This window comes from Schistosoma haematobium (assembly GCF_000699445.3).
Source record: "Schistosoma haematobium chromosome Unknown HiC_scaffold_350, whole genome shotgun sequence".
NCBI classification, from domain to species: Eukaryota; Metazoa; Platyhelminthes; class Trematoda; order Strigeidida; family Schistosomatidae; genus Schistosoma; species Schistosoma haematobium.
Genome location: NW_026137091.1, coordinates 1,871 through 23,165, shown reverse-complemented (window position 1 = coordinate 23,165; position 21,295 = coordinate 1,871). Strand labels below are relative to the sequence as shown.

At 38.8% G+C, this 21,295-nt stretch overlaps 1 protein-coding gene across 1 annotated transcript in view; it reads right to left on the bottom strand.

Moving 5' to 3' along the window:
- Positions 1-20,491, bottom strand: part of MS3_00010699 (uncharacterized protein) — a gene marked incomplete at both ends in the record, with an annotated part of 31,780 nt that extends 11,289 nt beyond the window's left edge. The window contains 5 exons of the mRNA XM_051219096.1: positions 2-163; positions 17,349-17,526; positions 20,134-20,232; positions 20,269-20,426; positions 20,464-20,491. Of these exons, the coding sequence (XP_051063999.1) occupies positions 2-163; positions 17,349-17,526; positions 20,134-20,232; positions 20,269-20,426; positions 20,464-20,491 (625 nt within the window). The remainder of the gene's footprint in view (position 1; positions 164-17,348; positions 17,527-20,133; positions 20,233-20,268; positions 20,427-20,463) is intronic.
- Positions 20,492-21,295: the final 804 nt, after the last annotated feature.

The window sequence follows — 21,295 nt, the reverse complement described above, 5'->3', positions numbered from 1 at the left end:
CCATCAATGAAACCACTCAAATCTCGTCCATTACGATAAACCCATCCGTAGATATCTTCAAATTTGATTACAGATCCATTTGGTAAATTATTGATAATAGCTTGTGTCAATTCAAACAATTTACCATATTCATGACATTTAGCATGAATAAATATATCTCCATCTATGAAATTTATTAAAACAATAATAATCTGTAATCAACTTATTTAGCTAACAACTGATTATCTGTTTGATACTATATAAACTACCGTTCAATTTTGTTACCTAGTTACTAGTTGTAAGATACATTAAACTGTTATATGCCTACTGAAACCATTCATTAAGCTTCATTTCATCGAGTTAATTATTACATAAGTCAGTTTTTTTAATACTTGATATATGAAAACAGTAAGTAATACTTACTTACTTACGCCTGTTACCCACCTCCAATGGAGCATAGGCCGAATAAGTAATACGTTAAATGGATGATTAACCAGATATGCTAGGTTATTAAATAATATAAAATGACTATCAGGAATACATTGAGGATAAAATTATCCATGTATATAGTAGTGAATAAATGATCGAGTTTAGTTATATCATTGATTACTTGATCTTATGTAATTTATAAAAGATAAATTAATGTATAAAATCTTATATGTGTTAAAAGTATTATGTAATAATCATTCAGTAACAACGTGGAACTTCGTACGTACATACATCAGTTCAAATTGCCATAAGACATTAGCATACAGATACAATTCTCATTTCAAATCCTATAGTCGTACAGGTAGTAAAAGTATAAGCAGTAATCGGAAAGATCAGGGTTTGGTGATGTTATTCAAAGAGTATAATCTAGGGACATGAAGAATTCGCAAGATTAGAATTTGAGAGAACATAAAGAGTGTATGCACCTACGCCATTGCAAACTATTTCGAGCTATGTCATTCAAGGTCTCCAACCATCAGTTGCTATCGTCTCACAGATCCCAACCAGGTAGTTTGCATCTAATAACATGGCTCAGTCCACTTGTCTGTGACTTTATGCATTTGTGTCATGTTTTCGTCTGGCCGCCCCTACCTTTCTTCAAACCTACTCTCCCACGCCATTAAACATCGCTCATCGGAGCAGTCAGTGTTTCAGCATACGTAACACATGTCCCAACCATCTCAACTAATCAAATTTCATCACTTCATCAATTGTGTAAAATGTGATTGATAGACGAACCCACCAATAATAAGGGAAACGCCCACCACCACATCAACTCCTTTTGACCTTGTACGACTGTATCTCTTTATTAACCAATCACAGTTTAATGTTCATTGTAAAACAATTTTGGCTTGTTGACTCATTTTTCCTATTCTCTAGCTACTGTTCGGTATGTTATTTGTCTCTGTTTTCTCTGTATTAATAGACCGTACTGTTTGTTTGTACGCTAACGATGTTAATTTATGTTTTAGAAACAGATAAAGTTTATATAGCCAAATAGCTTACTTGTTCTGACTTTGGCTAAACCAAGACTCTGTACTCGACAGTCTAGAGATTAGCTTAGAGTTGAATCTGTGGGAAATTGTTTCCTACAAAGTTTCGAACAGTAGATTCGATATACCTACTGAAATGACTTCCAATAAACACTACGATTCCGATGAGATTCCAGAATTATCACCACATCATTCAGGAGTTTATGACGAGGATCAACTTGGAAAGAACGAACTCAAAAACAACAGCATGATAGAACTAGAGTTAGCTAGGTTGCGCATAACCCAGTTAGAAAAGGAAATTGAACTAGAAAATTACGCTGCCGGAGATGTGAAGGTTCCGGCCAATCAGTAAGCAACAGTGAGAATACAATATTAAAAAATCTGTATTTACCAAAAAGAGAAGTCATAAGGTTTGATGGTACACCGACAAATTATTGGAATTTCATTAGAAATTTCGAAGAATGCATTGGGAGTGAGAATATTGGATTTAGAGCTAAGCTAAATTACTTGATTCAATATTGTGACGGAGAAGCGAAAGCCGCTATCCTTCATTGTACTATACTAGAACCAGAGATAGGTTACCATCAAGCCCTAAAGCTTTTAGAAGAAACGTTTGGCCAAAAACACGTCGTAGCACGCACGTTTATCGATAATTTGTTAAACTTTCCCAATATAAGGAGAAATCAACCAGATGGTTTGAGAAGACTATCTCGAGAAATGCAAGCATGTAGTTTGACTCTCGAACAGATGAATTACGTTTCTGATTTGAACTCTTCTAGAACTATTGAAACTATGGTTCTGAAATTACCAACGCACATTCAACAAGAGTGGCTAAAGGTAGCTTATAAGATTATCAGAGGAGGCAGAGAGCCTCTGTTTACCGATCTTGTTGAGTTTGTAAAGGAGCAGGCTGATATAGCTAATACTAGATACGGCCTACTCGTCAACCGCGGTATTAATAGTGACAATAGAGATGTTGGCGTTTTAAAAAGGAAAATTAGTACAGATTACAATGCAGCAAGAATATCTTATGCGAGTGCTAGTGATGATAATGCTCTCTTACGCAGTTCATCTTGATTGGAGTGCTCCAGTAATCATTCTTTAGATCAATGTCAGAAATTTAAAGACAAGAATGTTAGAGAAAGGAAGGAATTCGTTCTTAGACACAAGTTGTGTAATGTATGCCTGAAGGCAAACCACGTAGCAAAAAACTGTCGATCGCCGAGGTCGTGTGCTGTCGAAGGGTGTGGCTGGAGACACCATACCCTGTTACATGAGTTGCGGGAAGAACCAAGGAATACTAATATTGATGCACACATTAACACCCAGCTATGTACGGAGAAAAGTGTTGAGAGTGTACAGAAACAAGCAGCATTCGCAATAGTGCCTGTACTGGTAAGAAATGGAGAAAAGGTAGCACAGACTTGCGCCTTCTTAGATAGTGGGTCGGATGCCTCTCTTATTACAGAAGATCTAGCTAAAAGGTTGAAGTTAGAAGGAGAGCCTAAGACGATTTCGTTGAAAACGTTGGATAACCATTCCACAATTCAGTGTAAAGAGGTTCAACTAGAGGTTTCATCCTTAGACTCGTCTTCGTCATTTAGAATCCCAAACGTATGGACAGTCGAGAGATTACCTATGTTGCGCAGGACGGTACCAACGACTTCTCAAATGAAATCCTGGACGCATTTAAAAGACAAGTTTTTCTAGAGTAGAGGATGAGAATGTCGAACTGTTGATCGGGTGCAATGCACCGAGTGTACACGAAATGAAAGAGGTAGGAACTGGAAAGCCGAATGAACCATTCGCCGTGAAGACTCTGTTAGGTTGGACGCTGTTCGGTTCCTATGGGGAACCCTGTAAAAGCAATCGTGTACTCAATCACCTCTCAGCTAAAGAGGAATTAGAGGATAAGTTTGAACAATCGTATTCAACTGAATCCAAAGACCGACTTAGTCGTACTTCATCGATGTCTGTGGAGGATCGTATAGCATCATCAGAATCTGCATATGGTGTCGCGGGGTATACTCGTTCCGAAGATGTCTCTCGTCAAGTTCATTGTTCGTTTTTATTAACTAAGTATAAGGTTGTTAAGCCAAAAACTGAAGCATCATCTGCTAATAAATCCAAATCAACTCTAAGAAAGCTTAAGGAAAAGGACATCAAACTGAAAGTGAAGACTACGAAAAGCCGAAGACTACTGTGACGAAGAAGCCAGTAACTAAGACCCTGAAGAAGCAGGTAGCACATATTCGCCGTGGTATCGAGGATGGTGTTGAGAAAGGCGCCCTTGTACGAGTTGTGAACAAGAGTAAGGGTGCATCTGGTAGTTCTATAGGATCCAATGCTATTCTTAGACAGATCATGTGTAGTTGGAATCAGAATAAGACAGTAAATGCCCTTTTAGAGAGAGGTTGTGAATGGCGCTTTAAACTTCCGAGGTCTAGTCAACGAGACGGTGTATGGGGACGCATCATAAAGTCGATAAGAAGAATTCTGCGATCACTATTGTTTCAGAAGGTATTGATGGATGAGTCTTCGAGAGACTTAGTGTTATTAAACTATGTTGGCTCACTGAGAAGTCTATGGTCCAAAGCTATTGTCGAACAAGTAAGCTATGGCTTTGACGGACGAGTTCGTACGGCAAAATTGAGAACCTCAAACGAAGAAACTGCTCAGGACGTACGACGCTTATGTCTACTAGAAGGAGCCGGCTGTCTGACGGCGACGACGACCCTGGACAACGGACGTGGTGCGCGTTTCGGGGAGTGTAAAATGTGATTGATAGACGAACCCACCAATAATAAGGGAAACGCCCACCACCACATCAACTCCTTTTGACCTTGTACGACTGTATCTCTTTATTAACCAATCACAGTTTAATGTTCATTGTAAAACAATTTTGGCTTGTTGACTCATTTTTCCTATTCTCTAGCTACTGTTCGGTATGTTATTTGTCTCTGTTTTCTCTGTATTAATAGACCGTACTGTTTGTTTGTACGCTAACGATGTTAATTTATGTTTTAGAAACAGATAAAGTTTATATAGCCAAATAGCTTACTTGTTCTGACTTTGGCTAAACCAAGACTCTGTACTCGACAGTCTAGAGATTAGCTTAGAGTTGAATCTGTGGGAAATTGTTTCCTACAAAGTTTCGAACAGTAGATTCGATATACCTACTGAAATGACTTCCAATAAACACTACGATTCCGATGAGATTCCAGAATTATCACCACATCATTCAGGAGTTTATGACGAGGATCAACTTGGAAAGAACGAACTCAAAAACAACAGCATGATAGAACTAGAGTTAGCTAGGTTGCGCATAACCCAGTTAGAAAAGGAAATTGAACTAGAAAAATTACGCTGCCAGAGATGTGAAGGTTCCGGCCAATCAGTAAGCAACAGTGAGAATACAATATTAAAAAATCTGTATTTACCAAAAAGAGAAGTCATAAGGTTTGATGGTACACCGACAAATTATTGGAATTTCATTAGAAATTTCGAAGAATGCATTGGGAGTGAGAATATTGGATTTAGAGCTAAGCTAAATTACTTGATTCAATATTGTGACGGAGAAGCGAAAGCCGCTATCCTTCATTGTACTATACTAGAACCAGAGATAGGTTACCATCAAGCCCTAAAGCTTTTAGAAGAAACGTTTGGCCAAAAACACGTCGTAGCACGCACGTTTATCGATAATTTGTTAAACTTTCCCAATATAAGGAGAAATCAACCAGATGGTTTGAGAAGACTATCTCGAGAAATGCAAGCATGTAGTTTGACTCTCGAACAGATGAATTACGTTTCTGATTTGAACTCTTCTAGAACTATTGAAACTATGGTTCTGAAATTACCAACGCACATTCAACAAGAGTGGCTAAAGGTAGCTTATAAGATTATCAGAGGAGGCAGAGAGCCTCTGTTTACCGATCTTGTTGAGTTTGTAAAGGAGCAAGCTGATATAGCTAATACTAGATACGGCCTACTCGTCAACCGCGGTAGTAATAGTGACAATAGAGATGTTGGCGTTTTAAAAGGAAAATTAGTACAGATTACAATGCAGCAAGAATATCTTATGCGAGTGCTAGTGATGATAATGCTCTCTTACGCAGTTCATCTTGATTGGAGTGCTCCAGTAATCATTCTTTAGATCAATGTCAGAAATTTAAAGACAAGAATGTTAGAGAAAGGAAGGAATTCGTTCTTAGACACAAGTTGTGTAATGTATGCCTGAAGGCAAACCACGTAACAAAAACTGTCGATCGCCGAGGTCGTGTGCTGTCGAAGGGTGTGGCTGGAGACACCATACCCTGTTACATGAGTTGCGGGAAGAACCAAGGAATACTAATATTGATGCACACATTAACACCCAGCTATGTACGGAGAAAAGTGTTGAGAGTGTACAGAAACAAGCAGCATTCGCAATAGTGCCTGTACTGGTAAGAAATGGAGAAAAGGTAGCACAGACTTGCGCCTTCTTAGATAGTGGGTCGGATGCCTCTCTTATTACAGAAGATCTAGCTAAAAGGTTGAATTTAGAAGGAGAGCCTAAGACGATTTCGTTGAAAACGTTGGATAACCATTCCACAATTCAGTGTAAAGAGGTTCAACTAGAGGTTTCATCCTTAGACTCGTCTTCGTCATTTAGAATCCCAAACGTATGGACAGTCGAGAGATTACCTATGTTGCGCAGGACGGTACCAACGACGTCTCAAATGAAATCCTGGACGCATTTAAAAGACAAGTTTTTCTAGAGTAGAGGATGAGAATGTCGAACTGTTGATCGGGTGCAATGCACCGAGTGTACACGAAATGAAAGAGGTAGGAACTGGAAAGCCGAATGAACCATTCGCCGTGAAGACTCTGTTAGGTTGGACGCTGTTCGGTTCCTATGGGGAACCCTGTAAAAGCAATCGTGTACTCAATCACCTCTCAGCTAAAGAGGAATTAGAGGATAAGTTTGAACAATCGTATTCAACTGAATTCAAAGACCGACTTAGTCGTACTTCATCGATGTCTGTGGAGGATCGTATAGCATCATCAGAATCTGCATATGGTGTCGCGGGGTATACTCGTTCCGAAGATGTCTCTCGTCAAGTTCATTGTTCGTTTTTATTAACTAAGTATAAGGTTGTTAAGCCAAAAACTGAAGCATCATCTGCTAATAAATCCAAATCAACTCTAAGAAAGCTTAAGGAAAAGGACATCAAACTGAAAGTGAAGACTACGAAAAAGCCGAAGACCACTGTAACGAAGAAGCCAGTAACTAAGACCCTGAAGAAGCAGGTAGCACATATTCGCCGTGGTATCGAGGATGGTGTTGAGAAAGGCGCCCTTGTACGAGTTGTGAACAAGAGTAAGGGTGCATCTGGTAGTTCTATAGGATCCAATGCTATTCTTAGACAGATCATGTGTAGTTGGAATCAGAATAAGACAGTAAATGCCCTTTTAGAGAGAGGTTGTGAATGGCGCTTTAAACTTCCGAGGTCTAGTCAACGAGACGGTGTATGGGGACGCATCATAAAGTCGATAAGAAGAATTCTGCGATCACTATTGTTTCAGAAGGTATTGATGGATGAGTCTTCGAGAGACTTAGTGTTATTAAACAATGTTGGCTCACTGAGAAGTCTATGGTCCAAAGCTATTGTCGAACAAGTAAGCTATGGCTTTGACGGACGAGTTCGTACGGCAAAATTGAGAACCTCAAACGAAGAAACTGCTCGGGACGTACGACGATTATGTCTACTAGAAGGAGCCAGCTGTCTGACGGCGACGACGACCCTGGACAACGGACGTGGTGCGCGTTTCGGGGAGTGTAAAATGTGATTGATAGACGAACCCACCAATAATAAGGGAAACGCCCACCACCACATCAACTCCTTTTGACCTTGTACGACTGTATCTCTTTATTAACCAATCACAGTTTAATGTTCATTGTAAAACAATTTTGGCTTGTTGACTCATTTTTCCTATTCTCTAGCTACTGTTCGGTATGTTATTTGTCTCTGTTTTTCTCTGTATTAATAGACCGTACTGTTTGTTTGTACGCTAATGATGTTAATTTATGTTTTAGAAACAGATAAAGTTTATATAGCCAAATAGCTTACTTGTTCTGACTTTGGCTAAACCAAGACTCTGTATTCGACAGTCTAGAGATTAGCTTAGAGTTGAATCTGTGGGAAATTGTTTCCTACAAAGTTTCGAACAGTACATTCGATATACCTACTGAAATGACTTCCAATAAACACTACGATTCCGATGAGATTCCAGAATTATCACCACATCATTCAGGAGTTTATGACGAGGATCAACTTGGAAAGAACGAACTCAAAAACAACAGCATGATAGAACTAGAGTTAGCTAGGTTGCGCATAACCCAGTTAGAAAAGGAAATTGAACTAGAAAAATTACGCTGCCGGAGATGTGAAGGTTCCGGCCAATCAGTAAGCAACAGTGAGAATACAATATTAAAAAATCTGTATTTACCAAAAAGAGAAGTCATAAGGTTTGATGGTACACCGACAAATTATTGGAATTTCATTAGAAATTTCGAAGAATGCATTGGGAGTGAGAATATTGGATTTAGAGCTAAGCTAAATTACTTGATTCAATATTGTGACGGAGAAGCGAAAGCCGCTATCCTTCATTGTACTATACTAGAACCAGAGATAGGTTACCATCAAGCCCTAAAGCTTTTAGAAGAAACGTTTGGCCAAAAACACGTCGTAGCACGCACATTTATCGATAATTTGTTAAACTTTCCCAATATAAGGAGAAATCAACCAGATGGTTTGAGAAGACTATCTCGAGAAATGCAAGCATGTAGTTTGACTCTCGAACAGATGAATTACGTTTCTGATTTGAACTCTTCTAGAACTATTGAAACTATGGTTCTGAAATTACCAACGCACATTCAACAAGAGTGGCTAAAGGTAGCTTATAAGATTATCAGAGGAGGCAGAGAGCCTCTGTTTACCGATCTTGTTGAGTTTGTAAAGGAGCAAGCTGATATAGCTAATACTAGATACGGCCTACTCGTCAACCGCGGTAGTAATAGTGACGATAGAGATGTTGGCGTTTTAAAAGGAAAATTAGTACAGATTACAATGCAGCAAGAATATCTTATGAGAGTGCTAGTGATGATAATGCTCTCTTACGCAGTTCATCTTGTTTGGAGTGCTCCAGTAATCATTCTTTAGATCAATGTCAGAAATTTAAAGACAAGAATGTTAGAGAAAGGAAGGAATTCGTTCTTAGGCACAAGTTGTGTAATGTATGCCTGAAGGCAAACCACGTAACAAAAAACTGTCGATCGCCGAGGTCGTGTGCTGTCGAAGGGTGTGGCTGGAGACACCATACCCTGTTACATGAGTTGCGGGAAGAACCAAGGAATACTAATATTGATGCACACATTAACACCCAGCTATGTACGGAGAAAAGTGTTGAGAGTGTACAGAAACAAGCAGCATTCGCAATAGTGCCTGTACTGGTAAGAAATGGAGAAAAGGTAGCACAGACTTGCGCCTTCTTAGATAGTGGGTCGGATGCCTCTCTTATTACAGAAGATCTAGCTAAAAGGTTGAAGTTAGAAGGAGAGCCTAAGACGATTTCGTTGAAAACGTTGGATAACCATTCCACAATTCAGTGTAAAGAGGTTCAACTAGAGGTTTCATCCTTAGACTCGTCTTCGTCATTTAGAATCCCAAACGTATGGACAGTCGAGAGATTACCTATGTTGCGCAGGACGGTACCAACGACGTCTCAAATGAAATCCTGGACGCATTTAAAAGACAAGTTTTTCTAGAGTAGAGGATGAGAATGTCGAACTGTTGATCGGGTGCAATGCACCGAGTGTACACGAAATGAAAGAGGTAAGAACTGGAAAGCCGAATGAACCATTCGCCGTGAAGACTCTGTTAGGTTGGACGCTGTTCGGTTCCTATGGGGAACCCTGTAAAAGCAATCGTGTACTCAATCACCTCTCAGCTAAAGAGGAATTAGAGGATAAGTTTGAACAATCGTATTCAACTGAATCCAAAGACCGACTTAGTCGTACTTCATCGATGTCTGTGGAGGATCGTATAGCATCATCAGAATCTGCATATGGTGTCGCGGGGTATACTCGTTCCGAAGATGTCTCTCGTCAAGTTCATTGTTCGTTTTTATTAACTAAGTATAAGGTTGTTAAGCCAAAAACTGAAGCATCATCTGCTAATAAATCCAAATCAACTCTAAGAAAGCTTAAGGAAAAGGACATCAAACTGAAAGTGAAGACTACGAAAAAGCCGAAGACCACTGTAACGAAGAAGCCAGTAACTAAGACCCTGAAGAAGCAGGTAGCACATATTCGCCGTGGTATCGAGGATGGTGTTGAGAAAGGCGCCCTTGTACGAGTTGTGAACAAGAGTAAGGGTGCATCTGGTAGTTCTATAGGATCCAATGCTATTCTTAGACAGATCATGTGTAGTTGGAATCAGAATAAGACAGTAAATGCCCTTTTAGAGAGAGGTTGTGAATGGCGCTTTAAACTTCCGAGGTCTAGTCAACGAGACGGTGTATGGGGACGCATCATAAAGTCGATAAGAAGAATTCTGCGATCACTATTGTTTCAGAAGGTATTGATGGATGAGTCTTCGAGAGACTTAGTGTTATTAAACAATGTTGGCTCACTGAGAAGTCTATGGTCCAAAGCTATTGTCGAACAAGTAAGCTATGGCTTTGACGGACGAGTTCGTACGGCAAAATTGAGAACCTCAAACGAAGAAACTGCTCGGGACGTACGACGCTTATGTCTACTAGAAGGAGCCGGCTGTCTGACGGCGACGACGACCCTGGACAACGGACGTGGTGCGCGTTTCGGGGAGTGTAAAATGTGATTGATAGACGAACCCACCAATAATAAGGGAAACGCCCACCACCACATCAACTCCTTTTGACCTTGTACGACTGTATCTCTTTATTAACCAATCACAGTTTAATGTTCATTGTAAAACAATTTTGGCTTGTTGACTCATTTTTCCTATTCTCTAGCTACTGTTCGGTATGTTATTTGTCTCTGTTTTTCTCTGTATTAATAGACCGTACTGTTTGTTTGTACGCTAACGATGTTAATTTATGTTTTAGAAACAGATAAAGTTTATATAGCCAAATAGCTTACTTGTTCTGACTTTGGCTAAACCAAGACTCTGTACTCGACAGTCTAGAGATTAGCTTAGAGTTGAATCTGTGGGAAATTGTTTCCTACAAAGTTTCGAACAGTACATTCGATATACCTACTGAAATGACTTCCAATAAACACTACGATTCCGATGAGATTCCAGAATTATCACCACATCATTCAGGAGTTTATGACGAGGATCAACTTGGAAAGAACGAACTCAAAAACAACAGCATGATAGAACTAGAGTTAGCTAGGTTGCGCATAACCCAGTTAGAAAAGGAAATTGAACTAGAAAAATTACGCTGCCGGAGATGTGAAGGTTCCGGCCAATCAGTAAGCAACAGTGAGAATACAATATTAAAAATCTGTATTTACCAAAAAGAGAAGTCATAAGGTTTGATGGTACACCGACAAATTATTGGAATTTCATTAGAAATTTCGAAGAATGCATTGGGAGTGAGAATATTGGATTTAGAGCTAAGCTAAATTACTTGATTCAATATTGTGACGGAGAAGCGAAAGCCGCTATCCTTCATTGTACTATACTAGAACCAGAGATAGGTTACCATCAAGCCCTAAAGCTTTTAGAAGAAACGTTTGGCCAAAAACACGTCGTAGCACGCACGTTTATCGATAATTTGTTAAACTTTCCCAATATAAGGAGAAATCAACCAGATGGTTTGAGAAGACTATCTCGAGAAATGCAAGCATGTAGTTTGACTCTCGAACAGATGAATTACGTTTCTGATTTGAACTCTTCTAGAACTATTGAAACTATGGTTCTGAAATTACCAACGCACATTCAACAAGAGTGGCTAAAGGTAGCTTATAAGATTATCAGAGGAGGCAGAGAGCCTCTGTTTACCGATCTTGTTGAGTTTGTAAAGGAGCAAGCTGATATAGCTAATACTAGATACGGCCTACTCGTCAACCGCGGTAGTAATAGTGACAATAGAGATGTTGGCGTTTTAAAAAGGAAAATTAGTACAGATTACAATGCAGCAAGAATATCTTATGCGAGTGCTAGTGATGATAATGCTCTCTTACGCAGTTCATCTTGATTGGAGTGCTCCAGTAATCATTCTTTAGATCAATGTCAGAAATTTAAAGACAAGAATGTTAGAGAAAGGAAGGAATTCGTTCTTAGACACAAGTTGTGTAATGTATGCCTGAAGGCAAACCACGTAACAAAAAACTGTCGATCGCCGAGGTCGTGTGCTGTCGAAGGGTGTGGCTGGAGACACCATACCCTGTTACATGAGTTGCGGGAAGAACCAAGGAATACTAATATTGATGCACACATTAACACCCAGCTATGTACGGAGAAAAGTGTTGAGAGTGTACAGAAACAAGCAGCATTCGCAATAGTGCCTGTACTGGTAAGAAATGGAGAAAAGGTAGCACAGACTTGCGCCTTCTTAGATAGTGGGTCGGATGCCTCTCTTATTACAGAAGATCTAGCTAAAAGGTTGAATTTAGAAGGAGAGCCTAAGACGATTTCGTTGAAAACGTTGGATAACCATTCCACAATTCAGTGTAAAGAGGTTCAACTAGAGGTTTCATCCTTAGACTCGTCTTCGTCATTTAGAATCCCAAACGTATGGACAGTCGAGAGATTACCTATGTTGCGCAGGACGGTACCAACGACGTCTCAAATGAAATCCTGGACGCATTTAAAAGACAAGTTTTTCTAGAGTAGAGGATGAGAATGTCGAACTGTTGATCGGGTGCAATGCACCGAGTGTACACGAAATGAAAGAGGTAGGAACTGGAAAGCCGAATGAACCATTCGCCGTGAAGACTCTGTTAGGTTGGACGCTGTTCGGTTCCTATGGGGAACCCTGTAAAAGCAATCGTGTACTCAATCACCTCTCAGCTAAAGAGGAATTAGAGGATAAGTTTGAACAATCGTATTCAACTGAATTCAAAGACCGACTTAGTCGTACTTCATCGATGTCTGTGGAGGATCGTATAGCATCATCAGAATCTGCATATGGTGTCGCGGGGTATACTCGTTCCGAAGATGTCTCTCGTCAAGTTCATTGTTCGTTTTTATTAACTAAGTATAAGGTTGTTAAGCCAAAAACTGAAGCATCATCTGCTAATAAATCCAAATCAACTCTAAGAAAGCTTAAGGAAAAGGACATCAAACTGAAAGTGAAGACTACGAAAAAGCCGAAGACCACTGTGACGAAGAAGCCAGTAACTAAGACCCTGAAGAAGCAGGTAGCACATATTCGCCGTGGTATCGAGGATGGTGTTGAGAAAGGCGCCCTTGTACGAGTTGTGAACAAGAGTAAGGGTGCATCTGGTAGTTCTATAGGATCCAATGCTATTCTTAGACAGATCATGTGTAGTTGGAATCAGAATAAGACAGTAAATGCCCTTTTAGAGAGAGGTTGTGAATGGCGCTTTAAACTTCCGAGGTCTAGTCAACGAGACGGTGTATGGGGACGCATCATAAAGTCGATAAGAAGAATTCTGCGATCACTATTGTTTCAGAAGGTATTGATGGATGAGTCTTCGAGAGACTTAGTGTTATTAAACAATGTTGGCTCACTGAGAAGTCTATGGTCCAAAGCTATTGTCGAACAAGTAAGCTATGGCTTTGACGGACGAGTTCGTACGGCAAAATTGAGAACCTCAAACGAAGAAACTGCTCAGGACGTACGACGCTTATGTCTACTAGAAGGAGCCGGCTGTCTGACGGCGACGACGACCCTGGACAACGGACGTGGTGCGCGTTTCGGGGAGTGTAAAATGTGATTGATAGACGAACCCACCAATAATAAGGGAAACGCCCACCACCACATCAACTCCTTTTGACCTTGTACGACTGTATCTCTTTATTAACCAATCACAGTTTAATGTTCATTGTAAAACAATTTTGGCTTGTTGACTCATTTTTCCTATTCTCTAGCTACTGTTCGGTATGTTATTTGTCTCTGTTTTTCTCTGTATTAATAGACCGTACTGTTTGTTTGTACGCTAACGATGTTAATTTATGTTTTAGAAACAGATAAAGTTTATATAGCCAAATAGCTTACTTGTTCTGACTTTGGCTAAACCAAGACTCTGTACTCGACAGTCTAGAGATTAGCTTAGAGTTGAATCTGTGGGAAATTGTTTCCTACAAAGTTTCGAACAGTAGATTCGATATACCTACTGAAATGACTTCCAATAAACACTACGATTCCGATGAGATTCCAGAATTATCACCACATCATTCAGGAGTTTATGACGAGGATCAACTTGGAAAGAACGAACTCAAAAACAACAGCATGATAGAACTAGAGTTAGCTAGGTTGCGCATAACCCAGTTAGAAAAGGAAATTGAACTAGAAAAATTACGCTGCCGGAGATGCGAAGGTTCCGGCCAATCAGTAAGCAACAGTGAGAATACAATATTAAAAAATCTGTATTTACCAAAAAGAGAAGTCATAAGGTTTGATGGTACACCGACAAATTATTGGAATTTCATTAGAAATTTCGAAGAATGCATTGGGAGTGAGAATATTGGATTTAGAGCTAAGCTAAATTACTTGATTCAATATTGTGACGGAGAAGCGAAAGCCGCTATCCTTCATTGTACTATACTAGAACCAGAGATAGGTTACCATCAAGCCCTAAAGCTTTTAGAAGAAACGTTTGGCCAAAAACACGTCGTAGCACGCACGTTTATCGATAATTTGTTAAACTTTCCCAATATAAGGAGAAATCAACCAGATGGTTTGAGAAGACTATCTCGAGAAATGCAAGCATGTAGTTTGACTCTCGAACAGATGAATTACGTTTCTGATTTGAACTCTTCTAGAACTATTGAAACTATGGTTCTGAAATTACCAACGCACATTCAACAAGAGTGGCTAAAGGTAGCTTATAAGATTATCAGAGGAGGCAGAGAGCCTCTGTTTACCGATCTTGTTGAGTTTGTAAAGGAGCAGGCTGATATAGCTAATACTAGATACGGCCTACTCGTCAACCGCGGTATTAATAGTGACAATAGAGATGTTGGCGTTTTAAAAGGAAAATTAGTACAGATTACAATGCAGCAAGAATATCTTATGCGAGTGCTAGTGATGATAATGCTCTCTTACGCAGTTCATCTTGATTGGAGTGCTCCAGTAATCATTCTTTAGATCAATGTCAGAAATTTAAAGACAAGAATGTTAGAGAAAGGAAGGAATTCGTTCTTAGGCACAAGTTGTGTAATGTATGCCTGAAGGCAAACCACGTAACAAAAAACTGTCGATCGCCGAGGTCGTGTGCTGTCGAAGGGTGTGGCTGGAGACACCATACCCTGTTACATGAGTTGCGGGAAGAACCAAGGAATACTAATATTGATGCACACATTAACACCCAGCTATGTACGGAGAAAAGTGTTGAGAGTGTACAGAAACAAGCAGCATTCGCAATAGTGCCTGTACTGGTAAGAAATGGAGAAAAGGTAGCACAGACTTGCGCCTTCTTAGATAGTGGGTCGGATGCCTCTCTTATTACAGAAGATCTAGCTAAAAGGTTGAAGTTAGAAGGAGAGCCTAAGACGATTTCGTTGAAAACGTTGGATAACCATTCCACAATTCAGTGTAAAGAGGTTCAACTAGAGGTTTCATCCTTAGACTCGTCTTCGTCATTTAGAATCCCAAACGTATGGACAGTCGAGAGATTACCTATGTTGCGCAGGACGGTACCAACGACTTCTCAAATGAAATCCTGGACGCATTTAAAAGACAAGTTTTTCTAGAGTAGAGGATGAGAATGTCGAACTGTTGATCGGGTGCAATGCACCGAGTGTACACGAAATGAAAGAGGTAAGAACTGGAAAGCCGAATGAACCATTCGCCGTGAAGACTCTGTTAGGTTGGACGCTGTTCGGTTCCTATGGGGAACCCTGTAAAAGCAATCGTGTACTCAATCACCTCTCAGCTAAAGAGGAATTAGAGGATAAGTTTGAACAATCGTATTCAACTGAATCCAAAGACCGACTTAGTCGTACTTCATCGATGTCTGTGGAGGATCGTATAGCATCATCAGAATCTGCATATGGTGTCGCGGGGTATACTCGTTCCGAAGATGTCTCTCGTCAAGTTCATTGTTCGTTTTTATTAACTAAGTATAAGGTTGTTAAGCCAAAAACTGAAGCATCATCTGCTAATAAATCCAAATCAACTCTAAGAAAGCTTAAGGAAAAGGACATCAAACTGAAAGTGAAGACTACGAAAAAGCCGAAGACTACTGTGACGAAGAAGCCAGTAACTAAGACCCTGAAGAAGCAGGTAGCACATATTCGCCGTGGTATCGAGGATGGTGTTGAGAAAGGCGCCCTTGTACGAGTTGTGAACAAGAGTAAGGGTGCATCTGGTAGTTCTATAGGATCCAATGCTATTCTTAGACAGATCATGTGTAGTTGGAATCAGAATAAGACAGTAAATGCCCTTTTAGAGAGAGGTTGTGAATGGCGCTTTAAACTTCCGAGGTCTAGTCAACGAGACGGTGTATGGGGACGCATCATAAAGTCGATAAGAAGAATTCTGCGATCACTATTGTTTCAGAAGGTATTGATGGATGAGTCTTCGAGAGACTTAGTGTTATTAAACTATGTTGGCTCACTGAGAAGTCTATGGTCCAAAGCTATTGTCGAACAAGTAAGCTATGGCTTTGACGGACGAGTTCGTACGGCAAAATTGAGAACCTCAAACGAAGAAACTGCTCAGGACGTACGACGCTTATGTCTACTAGAAGGAGCCGGCTGTCTGACGGCGACGACGACCCTGGACAACGGACGTGGTGCGCGTTTCGGGGAGTGTAAAATGTGATTGATAGACGAACCCACCAATAATAAGGGAAACGCCCACCACCACATCAACTCCTTTTGACCTTGTACGACTGTATCTCTTTATTAACCAATCACAGTTTAATGTTCATTGTAAAACAATTTTGGCTTGTTGACTCATTTTTCCTATTCTCTAGCTACTGTTCGGTATGTTATTTGTCTCTGTTTTTCTCTGTATTAATAGACCGTACTGTTTGTTTGTACGCTAACGATGTTAATTTATGTTTTAGAAACAGATAAAGTTTATATAGCCAAATAGCTTACTTGTTCTGACTTTGGCTAAACCAAGACTCTGTACTCGACAGTCTAGAGATTAGCTTAGAGTTGAATCTGTGGGAAATTGTTTCCTACAAATTGATTTCCCATCCTTGCCTAGTAGTACCTATTCCCTAACAACTCCATTACCTACTTGATAGTACCACGATATACGAGCAATGCTTCGCAGACACCTACAACCAAATACTAGTAACCTACGAATATCCTCTACTCTTACCGGCCATGTTTCACAGCCAGAAAGTAGGATGGAACGAACTGCTGAGCAGTAAACACATCCTTTGGTTTGTAGACGGATATCTCGCCTACGCCATAAATGACGCAATTTGGCAAGAGCTAGTCGAGCTTCCTGTATCGTGCTGAGATTTCGTCACACAACAAACCACAAGTGCTGATGTAATAGAATGACTGTTTAATAATGCTTTTAATCAATCTTAAAATTACAAAGTTCTAAAATTGCATATAAATACCACTAGATGAAAATGATTCCCTGAAGTGAGCAGAGAATCATATTCGGAAAAAACTCCACGAACCTGCTCAACCATTCGTTTGTCAGGTTATAAACTATTGCTTACAATAAAAAAGCAAGTGACAAACCGACAAATGAAGCTGAGTTTACCTGTTTTAGGTAATTTACCAAGTTTTCCTGACCGTTCACGGTATTCGTAATTATTAATTCCTCTAGACTGATAATTAGGGTTAATTTTTTGTAGAAATTCAAATCCAAAGCCAACACCGTATAGAATCTCATCTTCTTCACTTCGTGAGTCAGGTGGACAAATTGCATCAACATATTTCTAGAATTAATGAACAAATGTATGGATAATATATTTAAAGTGTAAAAACAACTTAATTATAGGTAAATGTCGTTGATTCAAACATAATTAACGCAGAGCCTGTTACGAACATGCGTCGGCCCAAATTTACATGCCATATCAGCACAAAGAGAGTGACTTAACAAGATGAATGAGAAAGAAATTAAAATAATCTGTTTGTAATGATAACAAAAGAGGCTGAACATAAACAATATGATACGAAAAGATATGACCAAGAAGCTTATACAAAGTAATATGATTGGAGTTCTACTGTACGGAGCTGAAAGTTGGAGAACTACCACAAACATCATCAAAAAGGTACAAGTACTTATAAACAGTTGTCTATGCAAGATACTCAATGCCTGTTGGCCGAAAATAATCAGCAACACACTACTGTAAGAGAAGATAAACCAGCTCCCAGCTGAAGAGTAAATTAGGAAAAGGCGCCCCAAGTGGATAAGACACACACTGAGAAAATCACCAAACTGCATCACGAGGCAAGCTCTAACGTGAAATTCTGGATGGGAAAGGAAGAGGAAGTCCGAAGAACGCACTACGTTGAAAACTGGAAGAAGACATGAGAAAGATGAATAGCAACCGGGAAGGATTGTCGAGGACAGAATTAGATGGAGAATACTGAAGGTTGGCCTATGTTTCTCCATCGGGGTAACAGGAGGAAGTAAGATCATACAATGTTATCAGTCTATAGGTTTCAATCTTTACTAGTAATATAAAAGTCGAAGGATTTTCTATATGAATGTTATTCATTAAGTTTTATGTCAGTAGCTTATTCAAGGAACTGTAGTAGTCTAAACCTAAAGGACGTTTGAATTTTTACTTGATATCGAGAACACTTCAGATAGTTCACGACATATTTAAAGAATGTTCGCAAACCGTCCACAATCAATTCAATAAAAGTATTTACTTACGTGTACAATAAAAGTAAAGGCTCAAAAACTAGGCAAGTAAATCAATTGTCGAAGAAAGCTATCAAGACCAAACTAGAGAAGTGCTTTCAAGCAATAGCAAGATTGTGAATGCACCAAAATTTGCTGTCTGTTACATTACAGTAGACTTTATACAACTACAAGTAAATAACATTCAATAAATTACTGATAACTGCAATCAAATTAACGAACAAAAAGTTACGAAAATAAGAATTTGCCTACAATTACGTCGAAGCAGTTTTTCAGGCAAATTACACATTTGGAAGCGAAAACGTTTTCAGGAATATCTGATGAGAAATATCTCATACAGACTATTTGGTTCTGACACGAAATTCCTTGTCCATCAAATAACAATCTCAAAAATAACAGAAATCACCTCAAATGTAACGCACTATTAATACTTTCAGCTTTAGAACGTGATATTGTAACCGTTTGTTAAAATACATCATGAACAAGTATTTTTATAATTGACGATCACGTCTTTATAAAGATGTAACAATATGAAAACAAAAACACTAATTCAAATATATTTATGAGATTATTCAAAATACCAATCAGGTATTATCTATTGCTAATAATAATCCACTATTAATTTATCAGACTCTTTTAAACTTAGTTGAACAGAACTACAGAGACTATCATCACTCAATATTAGTAAAAAGCACATAAACAATGTTATTATTTCCCGAGATAAATATAGTCAGCAAAATTTAAGTAGGATGGCAACATTATAGTTTTCAATCATAATATGTCTAAACTCAGAGATCTTATTGACCATACAACTTTGTTAGGCGAGAATTCCCTTACCAATTTCCCTATCCTACTTACGATAAGATTACATATTACACAGAAATAACATTCCAGTAGCTAAATTAAGATACGAAAAGTTCGGAAGATTGTATCATCCAGAAAGAACTTAATATGAATAAGAGGACAACACATTTTACAAATGTTAACTCATTAGGAGTATGGTGGAAAAAGCACCACTCTTTCTATAGAGAAATGGATGTGTTTACGAGTTTGTGTTACAAAACCACAGACCCAATGAGGATGTTACCATTATCTATTATTCCAACACATAAGAAACGATCAATGCATCGAAAGAGTCGCTAACACTTTTTCATAAGTCCTTATCTGGGTTAGACGTTAAGGCCTTTTTCCAAAGTCTATATATGAAATTATAAGATCAGATATTTACCTCTAACTTAACCACAAAGATTGAATGGTATAAATGGACAATGTTATATATAATACGTAAACATCTACCAACATAGATTGAAGTTAGACGAGTTCACAGATTTACAATCAACATTTTATCACCGAAGATAGGAGAAAAACAGGAATACATACATTAGAAACCACTGAACAACATATTTTATTAGCCTCTAGTTTGTAGAGCTTTGGAGCTTGACGGCAAAAAATAGATGTTTTCTTAGTCAAAAAATCAATCCTATATTGTTATTTTCGTTAATGAGACATATTTATATGAATAAGTATGTTATGTGTCTGCGAATATGTCATGATCCGTTAAAAATACTAAAAAATTCAACAAATCATATCCGACTACCTACGAACTTCATTAGTGTATGTATCACTGTCATTACATATAAACGTCAGAAAAATGTGGAGAGCATTACAATACCTTGATTTGTCCGATAGACTTCAAACATTCTTGCAGTGATGCCTGGGGATCCAAGTGAATGGTCAGGTATAGAGCATGTGACTTAGTCTCACTAACAACCTATGTAACGATATATTGAAGAAATAATAAATTTACAGATCCTTGAGGAGCAAATCTAGTAGCGCACGCAGCATGTACAAATAGTCTTTTACTTAAAAGTTCTTTCTTTGAATAAACAGCATACGGAAGAAGGAAAGTCCCACCTACAAATAAACACTCAGTAATCGGTGTTTTTCTTGTTACACTGCGAATTCCTGAAATAGTAAGAGGTGATATTGGGGAATCACTTGCCTTTAACGAGAAACGACATAAACTTCATGTCCTTGAGATTGTAAATGACTAGAGAGAATTTCAATCTTATCTGAGTAAGTAAAACACTTGTAGTGACTCACCTTTATCTAGAGAACACGATTGGTTTATTGAAAACAATTATTATTGTAACCAATTGTACCAGTGACTGTTTTAATGTGCTTTTGTTTAACTGTGCTAAAAAGCATCCATTATTCTTACACTTTGATTGTGACTTCGCGCGAATTCGGTTACGTTCTGTAACCAAGCTTGTATCCTGGCACGATCTCGGTATCCTTTCGATGCCACGAGATCGCCAGCAAATATACCTCGACTTGGTCCATTAACTGCCTTCTGATATTTAGCTTCCGGGGGATTTTATGGATTTATTTGACACGCGATCCTTTGTAGCGGTGTTCATAGTCAATCACGACTCGACACCACGCTACACACTTTCGCTAATTGATAACTTGTCTTAGACCAGTGGAAGTTTGAATCTTTTCTGAATAAAGTTCAAAACAGTAGTTTTTTTAATATGAGACTACAGTCAACGCCAAAAAAGGTTACAGCTCAGTTGTATAAATCCATCTCAGTTTGTTGTTTTGCTTTGGCTACGTACAACCGTATCCACATTAAAGTGTAGCAGTAAAGTATGATACAATATGGAGTAGTAAGAACTGGTGACTTAAATAATCATAATAACAGAGATTACCAAAAGCATATATATATGAATAGATTAGTAGGAAAACAGCCCTTATATATGTATCGAGCTTGGATGAACCATTTGGTCTCTCTACAACACGCTTCTTGTTGTTTATTTATAACCTCAGATTTT